The following is a 20394-nucleotide window of genomic DNA, read 5'->3' on the forward strand; positions in this document are numbered from 1 at the left end:
TTATGATAATTTTAAGTTAGCACATGCACAAAATGCATTATTGCTTCTGATCTTTAACCACAATGCCTTTTTGTTTAAAGCATGCTTTGTTCTAGATATCATCATGCTCACTGGTGATGGTACTGCACTGTATTAATGAAGAGAAAATTTTTTTTCTGGTTTGCTGTGAGAATATAACTTAAGAAATGGAAAATCTGATTCAAAATCTAATAGATGATTGAGCCCAAGGCAGATATCATACTTAAGCAGATTATTTCACAGATTAAAAAGGTGGGTAGCACAGTTTTGCAGTGAACAGTACTGGTGCTGCACAGCTCCTGAGATACGAGTTCAAATCACAGTCTTTAGCAGAAAGTATGACAAGTTTGCACATATGACCCATGTGTATTTTTCAACAGATACTCTGGCTCATCCTACAAAGATGAGCATTAAAAATACTGAAAATAAAAATCATATGTAAAAGCAATCTTAATCTACCTTGAGTTTCAACCACATCTTTTTTCTTTGTACTTCCTTTAGTGGTATTATCACAGCTGACATGGTAGAATGTGAAGAGCAAGTGATGCTTTTCATTGAGTTGGGTTGGAAGCTCAATTTTTATCTAGAGAATAAAACACAATAATATACTATAGTAATACAATAAACTCTTAATATAATACAAGTCAACAAACTATTGGAAAACATTTATGATTAGGATTCAAATGGTACCTGGACACCATTCTTGACTTAAGTATGACATTTATGACAATTCTTCTTTTACTTATTAGTACCATGCATATTTCCCAGTAACTGCATCATTATGACAGTTTTAAGATAATGTTTATTAATGCTTTTCTGATTTAATTAAACACAGTATTTATTTGTTTCATGCAATACACCTAAAAAATTTAAACTGGAGTTTAACTGAAAGAAAGTTTTTACTCTAAATTTGAGACAATTTACCTCATCATAGAATTCTGGGTTTTGCTGGTGATGCAAAACTGCAGCAAATGCACTTTTCGTAAGAGTGAGTCCACCTGGTCTACCGTAGATACACTAGAAAAGGAGAAAGGGAATGGTCAGCATTTTCAGAAATCAGCCCTATAAGGACAACTAAAATATTAATTTAAGTTTAATGTAACCCTTTTTAAATGACAAATAAACTAGTGGGAAAAGTACATTATTGTTATGACTTAATTATTCCTGCTAAAAAACTGGAAGTAAACAAGTTCCAAGAGTAATACAGATGGACTTTCAGATTCATCACATACAGTCATATGAAAACGTTTGGGAACCCCTCTCAGCATGCATAATAACTTACTCTGCTTTCAACAAAAAAGATAATAGTGGTATGTTTTTCATTTCCTAGGAACATCTGAATATTGGGTTTTTTTCCGAACAAAGATTTTTAGTGAAGCAGTATTTAGTTGTATGAAATTAAATCAAATGTGAAAAACTGGCTGTGCAAAAATTTTGGGTACCCTTGTAATTTTGCTCATTTAAATGCATGTGACTGCTCAATACTGATTACTTGCAACACCAAATTGGTTAGATTAGCTCGTTAAGCCTTGAACTTCATAGACAGGTGTGTCCAATCATGAGGAAAGGTATTTAAGGTGGTCAACTGCAAGTTGTGCTTCCCTTTGACTCTCCCCTGAAGAGTGACAACTTGGGATCCCCAAAGCAACTCTCAAAAGATCTGAAAATAAAGATTGTTCAGTATCATGGTTTAGGGAATGACTACAAAAAGCTATCTCAGAGGTTTAAACCATCAGTTTCAACTGTAAGGAATGTAATCAGGAAATGGAAGGCCACACGCAGAGTTGCTACTTCCAGAGTTCCATCTGTATGGCAGGGTGATGAGAAAGAAGCCCTTTCTACACTCATGCCACAAACAGAGTCGCTTGTTATATGAAAATGCTCATTTAGACAAGCCAAAATCATTTTGGAACAAAATGCTTTGGACTGATGAGATACAAACTGAGTTATTTGGTCACAACAAAAAGCGCTTTGCATGGCAGAAGAAGAACATCGCATTCAAAGAAAATCACCTGCTACCTACTGTCAAACTTGGTGGAGGTTCCATCATGCTGTGGGGCTGCGTGGCTAGTTTAGGGACTGGGGCCCTTGTTAAAGTCAAGGGTCGGATGAATTCAACCCAATATCAACAAATTCTTAAGGATAATGTTCAAGCATCAGTCACAAAGTTGAAGTTACGCAGGGGATGGATATTCCAACAAGACAACGACCCAAAACACAGTTCGAAATCTACAAAGGCATTCATGCAGAGGGAGAAGTACAATGTTCTGAAATGGCCGTCACAGTCCCCTGACTTAAAAATCATTGAAAATCTATGGGATGATTTGAAGCAGGCTGTCCATGCTCACCAGCCATCAAATTTAACTGAACTGGAGAGATTTTGTATGGAAGACTGGTCAAAAATACCTCCATCCAGAATCCAGACACTCCTCAAAGGCTATAGGAGGCGTCTAGAGGCTGTCATATTTACAAAAGGAGGCTCAACTAAGTATTGATATATTATCTCTGTTGGGGTGCCCACATTTATGCACCTGTCTAATTTTGTAATGATGCATATTGCATATTTTCTGTTAATCCAATAAACTTAATGTCACTGCTGAAATACTACTGTTTCCATAAGGCATGTCATATATTACAAGGCAGTTGCTACTTTGAAAGCTCAGCCAATGATAAACAAAAATCCAAAGAATTAAGAGGGGTTCCCAAACATTTTCATATGACTGTACCTATTAACTTTCAGTGTAGGAAAATGGTGAACCAGCATGTTAGAAATAAAAACAAAATATAAGGTTTCCTGAAATACTGTATTAGAATGGCACTTGTTGATCCTAAATTGACCAAATCTTCACTATTTCATGATGATTTTTTTTAATAGGAAGAATTTAATATTCAATTCACTTCCCATATATCTTGCTCCTACATAAAGAGTCTGAAATCCTTAAACAACTGATTATTAAGGCCCAGGTTTTACAGACCTTCTTTTAATTACTGTACTCATTAATTCTTATACAATATTTAAAATATTCTTGTCTTTGTCAGACTTTATCTCCCTTTTATTAATTGATTTACCTGCATATACACTACTCTCATATAAATTAATTTAATACTTTAATTCTTGTTGTTGTATAATGCTGTTTTAGAATAGTTAAAAAAATGTGATAGTGCCCTCTTGGAATGTGCTATAATAAATACACACTGACTGACTGATTGTTTTAACATTCAACTGCATCTGGTAAACCACAATAACAATGTGATTATGTGTTAGCTGCACAATACCAGGTATATAATGTAAAGTCTATCCATACTGGAGCCAGGCATCTTAAAACCCAACTAATACCATTCGGCATGATAGTTTCAGGAGTCTGGGTTTGGATCCTAGCACATATTGACTGGTGAGTGTAAATTGGCCCAGTGGCCAAAGAGCATGCCTTATAATAAACTGACAAGGAATATTTTCCTGAAATTAAAAAAAATCAGGATGATGTGACTGGGGGTTAGTGGAGCTCTAAACATAAATTGAAAAAAAAATGCATTTAATTAAAATCAGAAAACTATATATTGTTCTTCATGTAAAAAAATATGCTTAGCAATACACTAGTAAAACTTTTTACATACAGTGCAACTGGAAAGTATTCACAGCGCATCACTTTTTCCACATTTTGTTATGTTACAGCCTTATTCAAAAATGGATTAAATTCATTGTTTTCCTCAGAATTCTACACACAACACCCCATAATGACAACGTGAAAAAAGTTTACTTGAGGTTTTTGCAAATTTATTAAAAATAAAAAAAACTGAGAAATCACATAAGTATTCACAGCCTTTGCTCAATACTTTGTCGATGCACCTTTGGCAGCAATGTTAGCCTCAAGTCATGTGCCTTTTAGTAAGGAGTGGCTTCCGTCTGGCCACTCTACCATACAGGCCTGATTGGTGGATTGCTGCAGAGATGGTTGTCCTTCTGGAAGGTTCTCCTCTCTCCACAGAGGACCTCTGGATCTCTGACAGATTGACCATCGGGTTCTTGGTCACCTCCCTGACTAAGGCCCTTCTCCCCTGATCACTCAGTATAGATGGCCGGTCAGCTCTAGGAAGTGTCCTGGTGGTTTCGAACTTCTTCCACTAACGGATGATGGAGGCCATTGTGCTCATTGGGACCTTCAAAGCAGCAGTCATTTTTCTGTAACCTTCCCCATATTTGTGCCTCGAGACAATCCTGTCTTGGAGGTCTACAGACAGTTCCTTTGACTTCATGCTTGGTTTGTGCTCTGACATGAACTGTCAACTGTGGGACCTTATATAGACAGGTGTGTGCCTTTCCAAATCATGTCAAATCAACTGAATTTACCACAGGTGGACTCCAATTAAGCTGCAGAAACATCTCAAAGATGGTCAGGGGAAACAGGATGCACCTGAGCTCAATTTTAAGCTTCATGGCAAAGGCTGTGAATACTTATGTATATGTGATTTCTCAATTTTTTTATTTTTAATAAATTTGCAAAAATCTCAAGTAAACTTTTTCACATTGTCATTATGGGGTGTTGTGTGTAGAATTCTGAGGAAAAAAATGAATTTAATCCATTTTGGAATAAGGCTGTAACATAACAAAATGTGGAAAAAGTGATGCGTAGTGAATACTTTCTGGATGCACTGTAATTCATATTTTCTAAAACAAAAAATAAGTACAGTATTAGTACAACTCAATTATATACAGGTAAAGAGAAGCTCAGTTAATCTCTGCTTATCCTCCAGTATAGAATTGAGTATTCAATTTGTTTACTGTGATAAGGGTTTCCTAATAGAGCTAAAAACTTCTGTTATTCAAAATTAGGTCTGATTCATCCAAGAATTTCATACCATTCAACATGTGCCATTAAAGCAATGCATATGTGGTCCTACTCTTAGGATGAGGATTAAAACCGTTGTATCATTTTTTTTTTTTTTAACTTGGGTAACTATTGCTAACTTCACAAGGATTTAGGAGAGCTTGTGATCTGTCTTAACTCACTATGATGTGCCAGAAAAGGACATTCAGGCAGAGTTCAGCACACATATCTTAAGAAAGGCCGAATGTTTTTGACTTGTTAACTTGTAAAGGTATTGCTTTTACAGAGACGGAATAATATTCGTAACAAATCTTGTTCATTTACGAACTTAGATCACTTCATTTAAGCAGAGAAGTCATGCACTGCCAGCCTAAATGAAATGAAAGTGTTGTAACATCATGTTTTTTTGACCACAGTGAAAATGCAGCTTTCCAATATTGATGATTGAAGTATGCCACAACCATCCATTACTTGAACAATCTTACAACATGTGGGGTAAATATATACTGTAGTTAAATACATTTCTCCAAATTCATTCAAATTTCTGGTATTCCTAGAGTTGTTGGTGTTACTGACAGCATGCACATACAGTTTATTGCCTGAAGTGTGGATAAGCACACATATGTAAATTGTAAGCAGTATCAACATATAGGTGGACATGGATGCAAATTTGTACACAGAACTCTGCATTTCACGAAACCCTGGAATATTTACATTACAGCTCTGAGTATTAGATAAATAGTACTTTAAAGAAGATAAGGGGAGGATCACAGAAAGGGACATGAATCTGGCATATGGTTCTGGAAGACAATCTGGAACACTGGAAGAGTGAACCTCAGTTCAGAAACAGAGCAAGTCATGACTAGTTTCAGGAACTGCTCATTTATGAGGTGTTTCCCATGGCCATAACTGAAGTAAGTCGAGTCCTCTGAAAGTACAGCTATGACTCACTCATTGCTAAATAAATGTGTCTCTTATTGGGCTTCAATGCCATTCAGTGTGAGTGTCTTGAACTTTTCTACCTTGCTGTATTTTACAGTAATTTTCTTGATGTTGTTGTAAAGTGGCAGTAATTTCATGTAGCTTAGCACAATATCTTACATTATTATTATGTTTTTGCTTCTTCTATTTTCCATACTACTTAGATGATGATGATGATGATGATTATTATCATAATTTTTAGTGGTGAAGCCTTATCATTAGTATCAGAAAACTAAATTGTCATTACAGTCTCTATGGAAACAACAGAATACCTTTGCGAGAGCCATTTTGTGACTTGGGTTGCCATAAAATTGTGACTTTATTCATTCTGAAACGTGAATTCCTGCTCCTAGCTGTGAGTAGGTGTACAGTGGGACGCTTAATAAATACTTCTCACGTCCTACTGTGTGACACAGGACAAATTATAATTCTGCCATTGGATGCATTTACTCTTTCAAAACACCATCATTCACTAACGGCTGATGCTTTTTGCATGTTTTTTTTTTCAAAAGAAAGATCACATCCATTTTTACATTATATAACCTTTCTTACTGTTTTTTTCTGGCAATAAATGCACTGATATATCCAAACAGCCTGAAGTTCAGGAATGATTTCCTGATTTTATCAAAAAAGTAAAATTACAGTCACTATACAATACAAACCTTTAGTGATTGTGCATCTTCTTCATCAGTATCTCTGAACTCAACACAGACTGCAATGTTCCTTGCCTAAAAAGATACAACAGTGGGTTTAAAGGGAAAGTTCACCCTCTTTGAACAGTAAACTTTCTCACATATTATTTCAAGAAACTGAAATTTTGTCACATAATTATAAAACACCACTGTGCAACTTCTAATATTGGTGAAATGATAAACCTGTACAAGGCTGCATGTGATCCACAATCAAATATATGGTGGCACTCCAGTGATCTACAAACATTATGTTTGTTTTGCTACCAACAATAAAACAAGCTACTTCATTCTATGCATTAAAATTGTAAAGAAAAACTGTGTGGAAAACAAAAAAAAAAACAAAAACTTTATGGAATTGTAAACATGACAAACAGTTAATAGCACAGTAAAACAATGCTTTTTTGGCACAGTTTATTTAAAAAATACATACAGCGAAACTACACTAATGTTTTTAAACTGTAAAATATAATATATATATATATATATATATATTATATATATATATATTATATAGCTAAGTCATACACCTAGAAGCAATAAAATGAGCCCATATACTTTCCTTTTAAGAAAGAAAGATTGGTTATTAAGATTAGTTACTTTTTCATGTTATGTACTGATAAAACTTCTACTTTAACAGAAATCTACACTACTGTATGGTGTCATGCATTACTGTAAATAAAGAGAAAATTCAATTTTATACATCACCTTTGCAAAAGATTTCTGGTTATCATACTTCAAGTGCTTAGGGTAAACATAGAGGTGATTGTTGTAAATAGTAAATGGCTGGGAATATTTAGGCAGGTAGGGAACAAACTCCTCTACTTCAAACATGATATTCATTTTGCCATTGGTTTCAAACTGCTTGACTGGAATGTACGAAGAGGTAACACAATCTAGGTTAAAAAAGTAATATTTTAATTTTACATTGGTGAATAAAATACTCCCTAAAGTCATTTTGTTTATTCCAAAGTAAATACATTGTTTACATTAGGAAAAAAATGTGAATGGTCAAACTGCATATCTTATGAAATCCTCAGACTTCTCTTTTTTTCTAAATAGAGCTGCTAAAATAAAGTGTTAAATAATTTTGATTTTCAGAACAGCATTAGTCCATTGTGGAACACATGGCAAGCACACTTTATTTTACTAACTTCTGATATAAGACAAGATCATTTGTGATTACAACAAAAACATATGTGTAATTAGAACACACTGACCAAAACAAGTGAAAAGAGGTTCAATAGTATGAGTTATTTACTTACTTGTTAAATCAGGAGCCACATTATCAATGGTGACATCCAGATTTCCCAAGATAACTGGGAGCTTGGACATCTTCTCAGGTCTAACAATAAAACAATGATAAAAAATTACATGAATAAAAGATATAGTTATATACTGTAAACATTGTTTTTAATGATTACCCTCATCCATTTTCTAAACCTATTTAATGCCTGTTTAAAATTGCAGAAGAAGAATTACTTGCAAGAAATGAAGCACCACAAAAGGTGAGCAGGATATACCCAGTAGCAATTCAGAATCATCTAGTAAACTAACCTTCATGTTCTTTGTGATATAGAAGAAAGTATTTGGAGCAAACCCAAATAGAAATGGCAAAAGAGTGAAACCTCCACAAATAAACTGTCTGCAGCAGGGTTCAAATGCAGCTTTCCTGGGTTAAGAGGCAACAGTGTTAACCACAGCACTGCCAAGTCACCCTTAATTATATTTTACATTGCTCAAATGATAAGTTAGGAATTTTAGAAGATGAAGTTATTTTTTGAAGATGGTGGGAAACAAACATTTTCCCCAGAAACGTATGTTATGTAGTGATCTATTATAATTTAAAAATGAAAAAAATCTGATTCTCCTTAAAATAGTTGTCTAGAGGCACTAGGGCAAACATAAAAAAGAAGCCTTAAAATTTTTGAAGATACTTATATCTGGGATGTGAAAGTAAAATGAAGAAAGTGTTTATGGTATCCCTAACACCAAATGAAGACCCTATGAAAACATCTGTGCGCAATTTTCACACCTTCACTTGGAGTAATGTGCTGTTGCAAGATCAATAAACTTACTTTCATTAAAGTTGTCCATTTGAAACTTCTGACTTCAATTGCTTTTTCCATTTTAATTTCAGAAAACAGAAAAATGTCTTCAGAGCTGTAAGGCTGATTATGGTATGTTGTTAGACCGTACCTAAGCAGCATACGTAATGGCTTTGTGGGGACAAAATCTGTTTATCCTCAGACATTTCTATAGGCAATTTACTACGGCAGGGATTTTGCTTTCAGAAATCAATGAGCTCCTGTACAGTGTAGGGCCTGGGCCACTTGTTGTCCCTGACCACATTCATGCGTTGTGTTCCCACCGCACAACAGGAACTGTAACCTTTGATGTGGTCCACCGGGAAGGCAACTGTGAAAAGCGATGCATTGTGAAGTGCAGTGCAATCTGGCGGTCGCAGATTTATAAGATGATGGTGTTTAACCAATCAGAACAATTGATTGCTTGAGCACCACCCATTATAGTGCATAGTTGAATGAAAAGTACATACTCTTGAGTAAAAGCTAAAAAAAGTACCAGGAAATACCATTGGCCAGCAATCCTGTGGTGGGAATGCAACAAAAGTTTCTGAGTTTGTAAAAAGTCTCCAGCTCCTAAAAAAAAAGATACTCCTGTGGGAAAGCATCTTATGTTTTCCAGCAGAGGAAGCGACAAGCACCAATCTCTATAGCTAAGCTAATCATACATAGAATTCATTATTTTACGTTTTCCATAAATTCATTATCAATCACCGTTTTAGCCTTGCTGTAGCTTCACTCTATATTTTCCTCCTGTCTCAATGATGTTAAGTCTTGTACTGTACTCATATCTTCAATCTGTTGCAGTTTCTGATTGGTGTATTCTGCCTCACACAGTTTCAGGCACAAGACTAAATATTTCTGATTGTTTAGAGGTGGACATATTATTGCTGATGTTAATACAAACTATACAATTTGAGAAAGATGCATTATATTTTTGCAAAAACAATATATACATTTTTCCAATATGTCTGCCAAAACATCATCTCAAACAATACTCTGTAACTGTCTGCTCCTAAGTGAACATGTTCAGAAAGTTAAAGCCTTTGTTTAATGTTTGCTCTAATTCTCTACAGAACACTGTGGCAAAGAGATTTTTAAATGTTATAAGTAATGCTTTACTTCTAGGTTTCTAGGACAAATGCATGAATAACTAAAAGCAATTTCAATTTTAACAATAGCTAACTTATCCTGTAAAAGCAAATGTGCAATTTATGGGTCATCTGTTTAAACAATCTCTACAACTGTAATATAAGCTACAGAAGAAACAGTAAACATCAGTGCAGAACATAGTTTATTTCTAATATGTTTAGCTAGGTACTGAAAGTAAAAATAATTTAAAAAATGCCTTTATTAAAAATATATATTACTTTACTCACTTTCTGAAATCTGTTAGAAGTTTCAACATGTCTTCATTGGAAAGCTTATTGCTGTCCTGTCTATAGAGTGCAGAAAATCTGTTGGCTTTGTCCAGAGTTCCCTGTGTATCTTTAAATAAAGGCCTGAAATGGAAATACAAAATCTTCAGATAATGAAATGGCTGCTTAACTTAATAGACCATAATCATTTTTTATTATGCAACCTGTAGCACAATCCAAAATGTGCTTTTTTTTGGTACTTTTATTTAAAGAATGTTTTCCACTGATGAATATATACTTTGCTCTTGTACTGTACTGACAATCTAAATGCCAGAATGCTCTGCTGGGAAATTAAAAACTTAAATAAATAAAATAAATTATACAATGTGTTCCCTTATACTGCTATAATTGTGAGGGTTTAATTTTTCTCCTAGCAAACAATGCATGTTATAAGATACAACATTTATTTATGATTAGCCTGTGCATAGATTGGGAGTATAAAAGTATATATTGTATTGTATCAAAATGACATAGGCCATATACTTAACTACATAACCTACAAAGAAAAGCACACAGCTTCACTTCATTATTATTATTACATATCATATCTATGAGGGAGAACCCAAAAATTCACAGAATTGTTAAAAGATCTTTATTATAAAACTTTCAGAAAATTCCATTTTAATCATATTCAGAATAATTTAATTGAGATGCATTACACGTGTCCCAATGCTTCTCCCATTCTTGATATTATTTCTTGTTACAATATCTCCAACACGTCGCACGCGACCTACCAGTAACTCGCAACCCCTTTCCATATAGCTCGCCAAAGGGTTAATGAATCCTACATAAATCTGAAAACTTGATTAGTCAAATTAGGGGTGGGCGATCTTTCCAAAATATTATATCATGATCTTTTTTAACACAATATCACGATCCACAATCTGAATTGCAATCTATCTTTTCAATGTGGCATACACTTAGGAGAATATCTGGACTCAAACTCATCAAGACCTAAGAAACACTTTATTTTAAATATCAAACAAAGTTGAGTTCAATTGTTCTCTCGTTCGCGTGCTAAGCGGAGTTGAAGAATACGCTCCGAAGCTGGCGAGCGAGTGAGAAAGGCCCCTCCCCTAGGCCCGCTGCATGTTTCTTGGATTCGCACAAATAAATCGGTACTGCAAGCAAATTATGATACATAGCAAAATGAGAGAAGTCGTAAAATCAACAGGAATGTTCAAGCAAATTATCGATAAAAATCAGATCTAAATCCGTTAAGTAGTTCTCTCGTGAAAAGCGGACAGACATATAGACAGACAGACAGACATTGGATTTTATATATTGTATATTAGTGAACCTTCAAAATAATGCGCAGTTAAAGTTACAACATCATTCTCCGCATTTCTGGAGCTTAGTAGAACCAGATAACTTATAAGAATCTTCAACAAGCAGCTCTGAAAATGTCTGCTTTGTTTGGGTCTACATACCTCTGTAAGTCTGCCTTTTCTGACATGAATGTCATGAAACTAAAGTTCAGATCAAGACTGACAGATGAACATTTAAACGACTCCATAGGAGCAAATCTAAGTGGCTACACTCCCATCATACACCTCTCTTGTTGACTCCATGCAGTGCCAGTCATCTCACTAACTAAAAAACACATCACACATGCTACTGGACATGTGAATACTCTTATGAAGTGAAAAAGTTAGATGTAACAAAATTACAAATGAATAAGTAATATCTATGTATTTGTAATTGCAATGTTTTGTTTTGACAGCATTCATGTTTTAATTCAATAGTGTGAGATACACTAGAAAATGCATACAGACATACAAAATGCACTTGCTGGTGAACGAAATATTTTTTGTGATGTTTTAATACAAAATGTGAGTTGTGGACACCAACATTTTGTAAATGTTCAGGCAAAACAAGCTTATTCAGTTTGTTTGGATTGAAATAAGCTATGAGAATAAACTTTAGAAAACATGAGTAGCTCTCAGCCATTTTCATTTTGTAAAAGTAGCTCTCCGGGGAAAAAAGGTTGAAGACCCCTGATCTAGAGCCTCTGGTGAGTTTTCCTGTATTTCTTCCACAGTAGCACATCTTCTTCCTTTCAGTCTCAATTTTATTGGAAATAAATAGAAGTCTCTGGAGAACAAGATCTGGTGAACACAAGAGGTGCAAAGAAACAACCACATTGTTTATGATCAAAAATGCTTTGACTGATAATGTGGTGTGTGCAGGTGCACTGTCATGGTGCATAATGCAGTTTTGCATGTGCAATGGCTTAAAACATTTTTTTTTTTCCATGATGCTTCCTGTAGATGTCTCTGGACTTCAGTGTAATGTCATTGATAAACATTCTGTTTGTGTAGAACAAACTCTTTATCAATAACTTTGTCAATGTCAAAAATGTGATCATCATTGTCTCTTGATAATCTCTCCTGGTGGCTTAGAGAAAAAAAAAACTGCTGAAATCACCCGCATGACTGTAGAATAAATGCCAGAAATACACAGTCCATTAACTTAGCACGATGCCACTTTGTGGACTGATTAAACATATATTCAGGCACACAATAGTTAGTGGCATAGTCAGTAACTACATCCTACACATGTGTTATTGACTAATTCCAGGAGTTTTTGGATCCCCCTCATATATTATATATATATATATATATATAATATAAATAAAAAATTAAATGTCTGTCTGTATGTCAATCTGCTTTCGCGAGAGAACTACTTAATGGATTTAGATCAGGTTTTTATCAATAATTTGCTTGAACATTCCGGTTGATTTTGTGACTCATAGTACCAATTTATTTTGCACAAATCCGAGAGAGAAGCTGCAGGCCAAGGACAACGGCATGGGGCCCTCCTCACTCATGCGCCAGCCTCAGGGCATGTACCTTACCTTCACTTACCTAGCAAACGAGCGAATTACTTAACAGATTTAAATCATTTTTTTTTATATACTGTAATTTGCTTGAACATTCTGGTAAATTTTGTGACTTCTCTCATCCCGCTTAGAATCATATTTTGCTTGCAGGAGTGATATATTGACGCTAATCTGAGACAGAGGTTGCGGGCCAAGGGGAGGGGGAAGTGTAGTAGTAAAGTAGTAGTAAAAGTGGCAATAATAAAAGTACAGTACTGTCAAACGCAAAAAGTTCCTAACAGAATGTCAAATATTTTTAAAATACATTGGTTATTAAAAAGAAAGACAAAATAAAATTTTTGATAAACAGATTTTTTTTTTTAAACTTGATAACAAAAAGCAAAACAAAAAAACAAAAAATATTTACCTTGCAGCCCATGCAAATGGCATCCTGTACTGTCCTAGCCTGCTACATGCAACTTTGGCATTTTTAAGCACTTTCTGAGCAGCCTATAAAAAGAAGAACCTTTGTTTTATATGGGTCTTTGAAAGTCATGTTTCAATAATTAAAAAAAAAATACTTCTGTGTATCTCTTTTAGGCAAACATATTTTACAGAACAAGTAACGAATGGAGGTGTTTAAATAGAATCTCTAGACATTATGGACTTGATGGCCTCTTTTTCACTAATGAAAGTAATTATGTTTTACTGTGGCAGAAATAAAACATGAAAAATATATAGGCTTTGAGATTATCAGGTTTCTGCTAGATAATAAGCAGATTTTTTTTCTGATCTTACTTAAGTTCAATGCTTTTTTAAATATTCTGCAACTTACTCAAAATACAACAAAAGCTCAATTTAGGGTTAGGCAAAATGTCACATTCTTCCAGACTTTAACAACAGAAAATTGCTCTCTAAAAGGAAACTGGTTCCAATAAAAAGCTGAAGCACAGAACCAAACAGGTAAAACGTCAATTACTACAAATGCATGAAATTCAACATTCTGATACTGTGTACAGTTAAAGACCAGATAAAAGCTGTCTTTGTTAAGCTATCCATTCATAACATAAAACATCAGATTAACATATAAGGAGGATACCTTTATAGAATCACTACTTTTTGTATATGGCTCAGCACAATGTGTGATGCTTCCCTGTAGCACTTTTTCAATTCTAGCCACCAGGAAAATATCAGGATGTGGAGACATTACTGAGAATATACCCTGAAGAAAGCAAAAAAAAAAAACAAAATATAACTTGAAAAGATCCAATATTTTCAAAATGATTAATACATTAAAACTTCTATAAAATGTAGCACAAATACAACAAATAAGTGAAGCTGAGTAAAATTGTGATCTGTTTACTGCTATAATGCAGCTCAATTTTGTCTTCCCTTTTTGAAGTTTATTTAGTTTTAAGGTTAAAATTAGTGAGATGGACTAGCTATGCAGCTACCTCAGCACTCCAGAATCCCAGGTTAGTGTTTCCTCATTCTGATCATGTCTGTATATGGTTTTTCTCCAGGTATCAACATTTCTAAGATGTGAGTGTTAGGTTAATCATCCATCCATACACTTTCCAAACCTGCTTAAACATAGGAGGGTTGTGGGAAAGCTGGAGCCAATTCTAGCAAGTAGCAGGATCAGGACCAATCCCTGGATAGGGTGACACACTGATACACAAAAACACACAATAGGACATGTCTTTTAACTGTGGGAGGAAACTAGAGCACCCAGAGAAACCTGGTCTCCTTGTTGTGAGGCAGCAGCACAACTATTGGGGCACTATGCTATTTTTAAATTAATTAGTGACTAAATCGGTCCCGGAAGTGTAGGGGTGTGTGCGAGTGTAACCTGCAATGGACTAGGGCTCCATCCAGAGTTAGTTCCTATCTTGTGCTCAATGCTACCAACATAGGCACTGGCAACCCTGAACTGAAATTAGAAAATGATGAATGAAGAGATGGGTTGAATATTAGAAAATTTTCAACAACAGCAGGCCATTCAGCGCAACAAACTTTGCCAATTTTATCTCTCTAATTCCTCAGAATGAACATTAAATTGAGCTTTGAAAGGTTTCTAATATCTCACTATCTACCACACTATTTTGATAGTTTATTCCATGTGTTTATGTTTCTCTGTGTTAAGAAAATCCTCTGAACATTTATGCAGTATTTAAAAGTATCCTTAACATGTTTCCTTCTGTATCCATGTGTTCTTGTTGAAGAAGTAATTTTAAAGAAACACCCTGGACCAATTTGTACTAATCTCTTTCACAATTTTGAAAACTTCCATTATTTAATTATTAATTATAATTATTAATACTTATATAATATATTTATAAAATATAATACGTATAATAAGTCATTATAATTTATTATTTTGTGTTTTATATTTATAATTAACTTAGACCATTTTGCAGTTTTCACTTTTTTTTTTACCTTTGATATTACAGAGTATTTTTCTGTTGATCAGTTTAAAAAAAAAAACAATTTAAATTCAATGGGATTCAATATTGTATAACAATAAATGTAAACATTTTCAAGGGGGCACTGCAAATAACATCTGAATTAGATTATAAAAGGGAGCAGCTACAACATTCTTTTGCTACTATTTATTATGTCTTCATGAATTGGGCGGAGTGGTGGCTCTAAGGCTAGGGATCTGTACTGGCAATCGGAAGGTTGCCGGTTCGAATCCCGTAAACACCAAAAGTGACTCTACTTCGTTGGGCACTTGAGCAAGGCCCTTAACCTGCATTTGCTCCATCCTGGGTATGACGTTAATCTGCATCCAGTCCAGCATGTAGGTCCTCCAAACTACAGAGAAAAACCTGGAGGTCAGTGGCAGAATTGGCACTCCAGCCACCATAAAAAAATTCACACTGGTTCCATTCCATCTGAACAAGTGTGGTGCTGAGGTGTCATCTGTTGCATGGTCCTAATCTGGGATCCTGAGTTGGCTTGTCATGTGGTGGATGCGGCAATGTGCTGTATCAGCACATGCTCCTAACCTCTCTCTCTTACTCATGATTTGCTTTATTGGAAGACTTTGAGCTATCCAATCTTTGGGCCTTTTTTCAACAGAGACTCAAGAAAACTCAGTGGCTGATGAGAATTTGGCTTTGCTTCTGCTATACTAGAGACTCTTGCTTAATGCTGTTGATGAGGTTACTTCACAGCTGTTCATGTGTTTTGTCTTTCACCCCCTTTTTTGAGGTGATGTGTGTGTGTTTGTGGACTAGCATTTGACTTGAGACAAAATAACCCACTTTTCAGGGAGTGTGCGCCTCTGCAAAACACAAATGTCCAGTTTAAAAGAAAAGATTTTCTATTTAAAATGATTGTTAACATACTCTTCTCAATCCTGAGAGTATTACTGTGACTCACACTGCTGCTAGGCTTATACCATTACTCACCTGTTTGGGGTACTGCAAGAGACTTTCAGGAAGACCATTAAACACCTTCTGGCACCCCACGGCTGCCTCACCATTCATGTGTTGGGTGGAAGCACTTGGTATCATCTGCCTCACAGATGGATTATTTAGATCAACATGAAAGTCTGCTGAAATCTTGCAGTTGCTTTGGATGTCAAAGAGTGACAGAGTAACAAAGAAAGGCTCCACCTGAATTCAGAATTGAAAAAATGATGTAATTAACTGAACAGAAAAATACACTTAAACAACAGAAGAAGGGTAAAGGTTTAAAAGTTAAACATGGATTACCACGTAATATAACATGCTTGCATTTTCAAACAAAAAGCTAGAGCATCAAAACCATACTGTAAATAAAACTTTACTGATTAGCTATTGTCATGCATACATTCCAAAGGGCCACCTTCCTGGCTCACCCAAGGTATGTGGTACCACCCTAGAACAAAGTGGCATGTTCATTAACAGTTGTGTCTCCTTTTTTCCTTCACAGAGCTCAGAAACCACCCCATAAAGGCATAGGAGTCAGAGAAGCCCTGTCCCTTCTGGTTCCCTAAAGGGAAGGTGGCGTCTCATTTTAGACCTGACAGTTAATTAGGAAGGACTCCAGGCATGTAACAGCAGTTAATGCTGCTACAGGGCAATAAAAGGCCATTGCCTGTATGATCCTAATAGCGTAATTTTGTGCCTTTTCAGTTTATTTTTATTTTTTCATTGAATGAATATTTTGGGGCTCACTCTGCCTTGTATCTATATAAAATATCAGGAGGAAGTGCATTCACAACCATAATTTATACATTCATTTCTCATTGTGGGAAATTATAAGTAATTAATTTCAAAAGCATTTCTATAACAACAACACTAATGATCATTGTTAATGAAGAATTAATATTAAAACGTTACCTAAATACATTTAATTAAGCTTTTATAATAATTCAGAAATAGAGATACCAAAAACTACACAAGTAACATCAAGCTAGTATATTCTTTATACTTTAGGTTAAGTTAAAGCTAAATAAATCTAAAAGGCAAATGTTGCAAACAACAATTATTAACAGAAATTATCGAGGTAAACAGTGTTGAAGATAAACATAATTAAAATGAATAAAGAATGAGTTTAAAAATATTTAACTGCTATAGACTGCTCAACAACTGTGACTAAGGCTCCACTTAAGTGTATTGACTTTGACTGTTGCTCAGTCAGATAGTCATAAAATAACGAAAATTTCTCTAGCAGAACTTAACTTTTGATCAGCAATGTTGGCTAATGGACCACAAAAAATACTGTAGTATTTTTGCAACAGATTCAATAAATTGCTTCATCCTAATCGTAAGCTTCTACTGATGATTTTACCGAAGTGTTACAACTGTATGTTAAAAAGATCATCAGGACAAAGATCATTACGTGCATTAGCAGTGTTAATTTTTAATGGTTTTTAAAAAATGTATGATATAAAATGAGAGACCAGTTTAATAGGTACAATTTTCAAACCCACAATGCTTTTGCACTCAAACCACCTACCTTTTGTATGAGGTTCAGAGAGGCATAAAATATATTCTGGTGAAAAAGCCAGTCTACTCATTGGCACATTTTTGTCATGAAGGGCAAAAATTTCTTGTGCCAGTCAAGTATTGATCTACTTTTTTCAAAGGAGCCAATACTTGTATGTACCATGAAATCCATATAATCACAATCTCACAATTTATGGACACAGGATACATCAAACATGTAAAAAATCATCTAGCAACCATACCGTTGCTGTAGCTAAACAAAACAGCAGCACTCTTTATCATATACTGTGTTCTAACTTTTTCAGGTGGTGTTTTGTATTCTCTATAGAAATTTTCCTCCATAGGATTCAAACATGAACATACCATCTGCAGCATTATCAAATGGATAAGTTATAAATATAATTACTGCTTAAAAAGCATCTGTGCTTTTAATTACATCTATTATCAGATGCCTTATTCTTTACTGCAGTTCCCTTGATTCAGCATAGTTGTGTGATTATGTAATTTACTGTACATAAGACATGAAACAAAGAATGAAAGTGTCTACCCACTATAACTACTTATGTACTCATAAGTAGAAACAAAAATCTGTATTTCTAAATTTTGTTTTACTACATACATTTGTTGTGGGCCCTTCTTCATTTTCAGCAATACAGGTTTGAAGATTAAAAGACAAGTCATTGCATTTCACTAAAACTCGTTTCCCAAACTTTTCTTCAAATTGTTTCACATCTGGCTCAATCCCTGAGAAGTCAAGTTTCTGGAAAAAAAAATGGTTTGAAGAAAATTATAATTTGTAAAACCTTGAGAAGTAAAGGAGGAGAAGGGAAATCTGTGAATTTAAAATATGTAAAGTATCCAAAAATAAAAGCCTTTAACATCATTCAGTAAAACTATTCAGGTGTATTTATATTTGAGGTAAGCCTACTGAGCCTCACTAAAGAATGATTAAGATTTTCCTTTTCAAAAAATTAAATGATAAACAGTTAACTCATTCACCTTAGTTTTTAATGGCTAACAAGGCTACTTATCTACAAAAAGCCACACACATGCAACTCCTAAAATAAATATTTCATGGTGCATTTCAGTAAAAGAAAAAAAATTCTCATTTCATGTGATACACACCTTAAACTCTCCCATTATGAATCTGTGAATTCTGTATGTTTCACACACACAGTTGCACAATGGTTAATTGCTTAGGTTTTCCTCCCGCATCCCCAAGACGTGAATGTTAGGTTAACTGTTAATTCTGGCCTAGTGCGATTCCAAGTGTGGTTGCTGTGTAATGTACCCTGGAATGGTGCAGTGTCCCATTCACAGAAGGTTTCTGCTTTGAGTCCTGTGCTTCCAGTACAGGCTTTACCTATTGCAACTCTGAATTGGATTAAGCAGATTTGAGAAGTTTGTGTGATATTACTTAAGCCATGTTTGTTTCTCTTTAATTCTTTTTAGCTATTGACAACCATTATACCAGATCGTAGGCCAGAATACAGATAATTCCGAAATGATAATAATCTCCTAATTACTTACTTGTGTATCTGGATCCAGAAGGAAAAGCTTCAGTCGGCTTTCACTTTTTGACTTAATTTCAGTTTCTCTTACACTCTAAAGAAAAAACAGAAAAGAAATAAAATCTGGTTGTTTTGTATGTAAGTATTTGGGTGCATTGATGAACTTAATTGTAAAGTTAGTTTCAGTAACACACCATTATTATTATTCAAAGAAAGAAAGAAAGAAAGAATCAGTGTTTTTTTTTTCTATCCAAACATAGAAGAGCACTCCGTTAATTAACTGACCGAGAGCTTAGAGGAGAATTGTAGTATTATTTTATGTTCATTTTAAGGTGAAGCATGAGGAGGTATTGAGCAGACGGCTTCACTTGATGGTTTGAATGCAAACACAAAGAAATTCGGTTTTGAAAAAATTATCAAGAACTAAAGAAATGGTGGATGCCTGTCTTTGTTGCAATTTGCTAACCAAAAGATATGAGTAAAGGGAACACTGGATTTTATCATACAAAAATAAAGATATCAGCATTTCGAGGGCTGCACTGTGAGGATACTTTGTTTTACTTAGGATATCAAAGTGCCAGAAGGACAAGCCTGTGGATTTGTGTACAGCATATGAGCTGCAACAAAGACCGCCGATTATTTATTTTTTTTAATTTACAAGTGTGTGTCTGTATCCACCTTAATAAAAGGATAAGCGCCTGTCTGTCCTGTTGCTATGTCTCAGTCGTTCCAATAGATGGCACATCACAAACATTAATACTGCTTGTATGAATTCCATAGTAAATGGCATAGGCTGGAACCCTGTGCAGGGATAGGTCCTGCCTTGTGCCTGATGCTTGCTGCAATAGGCTCCAGCCGGAAACCCAGTTCAGGTTAAGGTGGGACTGAAAGATAGATAGGCAAATGAATTGAATGATTCATGTTTCATTGTAGTTATTTGTATGAAGGGAAATAGTACTGTTTCTTTTATATATGAGTGTTATAATGCATTATATATGAGTGTTATAATGCAATTCCTACATAAATACCCATCCTTTTTTTTGGTTTACTGTCCAGTGCTCTCTCCATGTCTATAAGGGTTTACTTACATCTCGTAACTGGGGGAT

The 20394-nt window shown here is 34.8% G+C and overlaps 1 protein-coding gene across 15 annotated transcripts in view; it reads right to left on the reverse strand.

Moving 5' to 3' along the window:
* Positions 1 to 20394, reverse strand: part of dock9b (dedicator of cytokinesis 9b) — a 389040-nt gene that overhangs the window by 130416 nt on the left and 238230 nt on the right. For all 15 annotated transcript variants that reach the window (XM_039744596.1, XM_039744605.1, XM_039744606.1 and 12 more), the window contains exons 10-20: positions 19308 to 19382; positions 18397 to 18537; positions 16254 to 16460; positions 13937 to 14059; positions 13265 to 13347; positions 9978 to 10100; positions 7780 to 7859; positions 7223 to 7410; positions 6488 to 6553; positions 943 to 1035; positions 478 to 601 (exon numbers count right to left, since the gene is read on the reverse strand). In XM_039744596.1, the coding sequence (XP_039600530.1) occupies positions 478 to 601; positions 943 to 1035; positions 6488 to 6553; positions 7223 to 7410; positions 7780 to 7859; positions 9978 to 10100; positions 13265 to 13347; positions 13937 to 14059; positions 16254 to 16460; positions 18397 to 18537; positions 19308 to 19382 (1303 nt within the window). The remainder of the gene's footprint in view (positions 1 to 477; positions 602 to 942; positions 1036 to 6487; positions 6554 to 7222; positions 7411 to 7779; positions 7860 to 9977; positions 10101 to 13264; positions 13348 to 13936; positions 14060 to 16253; positions 16461 to 18396; positions 18538 to 19307; positions 19383 to 20394) is intronic.

Source organism: Polypterus senegalus, chromosome 2 (assembly GCF_016835505.1).
Source record: "Polypterus senegalus isolate Bchr_013 chromosome 2, ASM1683550v1, whole genome shotgun sequence".
Lineage (NCBI taxonomy): Eukaryota > Metazoa > Chordata > Cladistia > Polypteriformes > Polypteridae > Polypterus > Polypterus senegalus.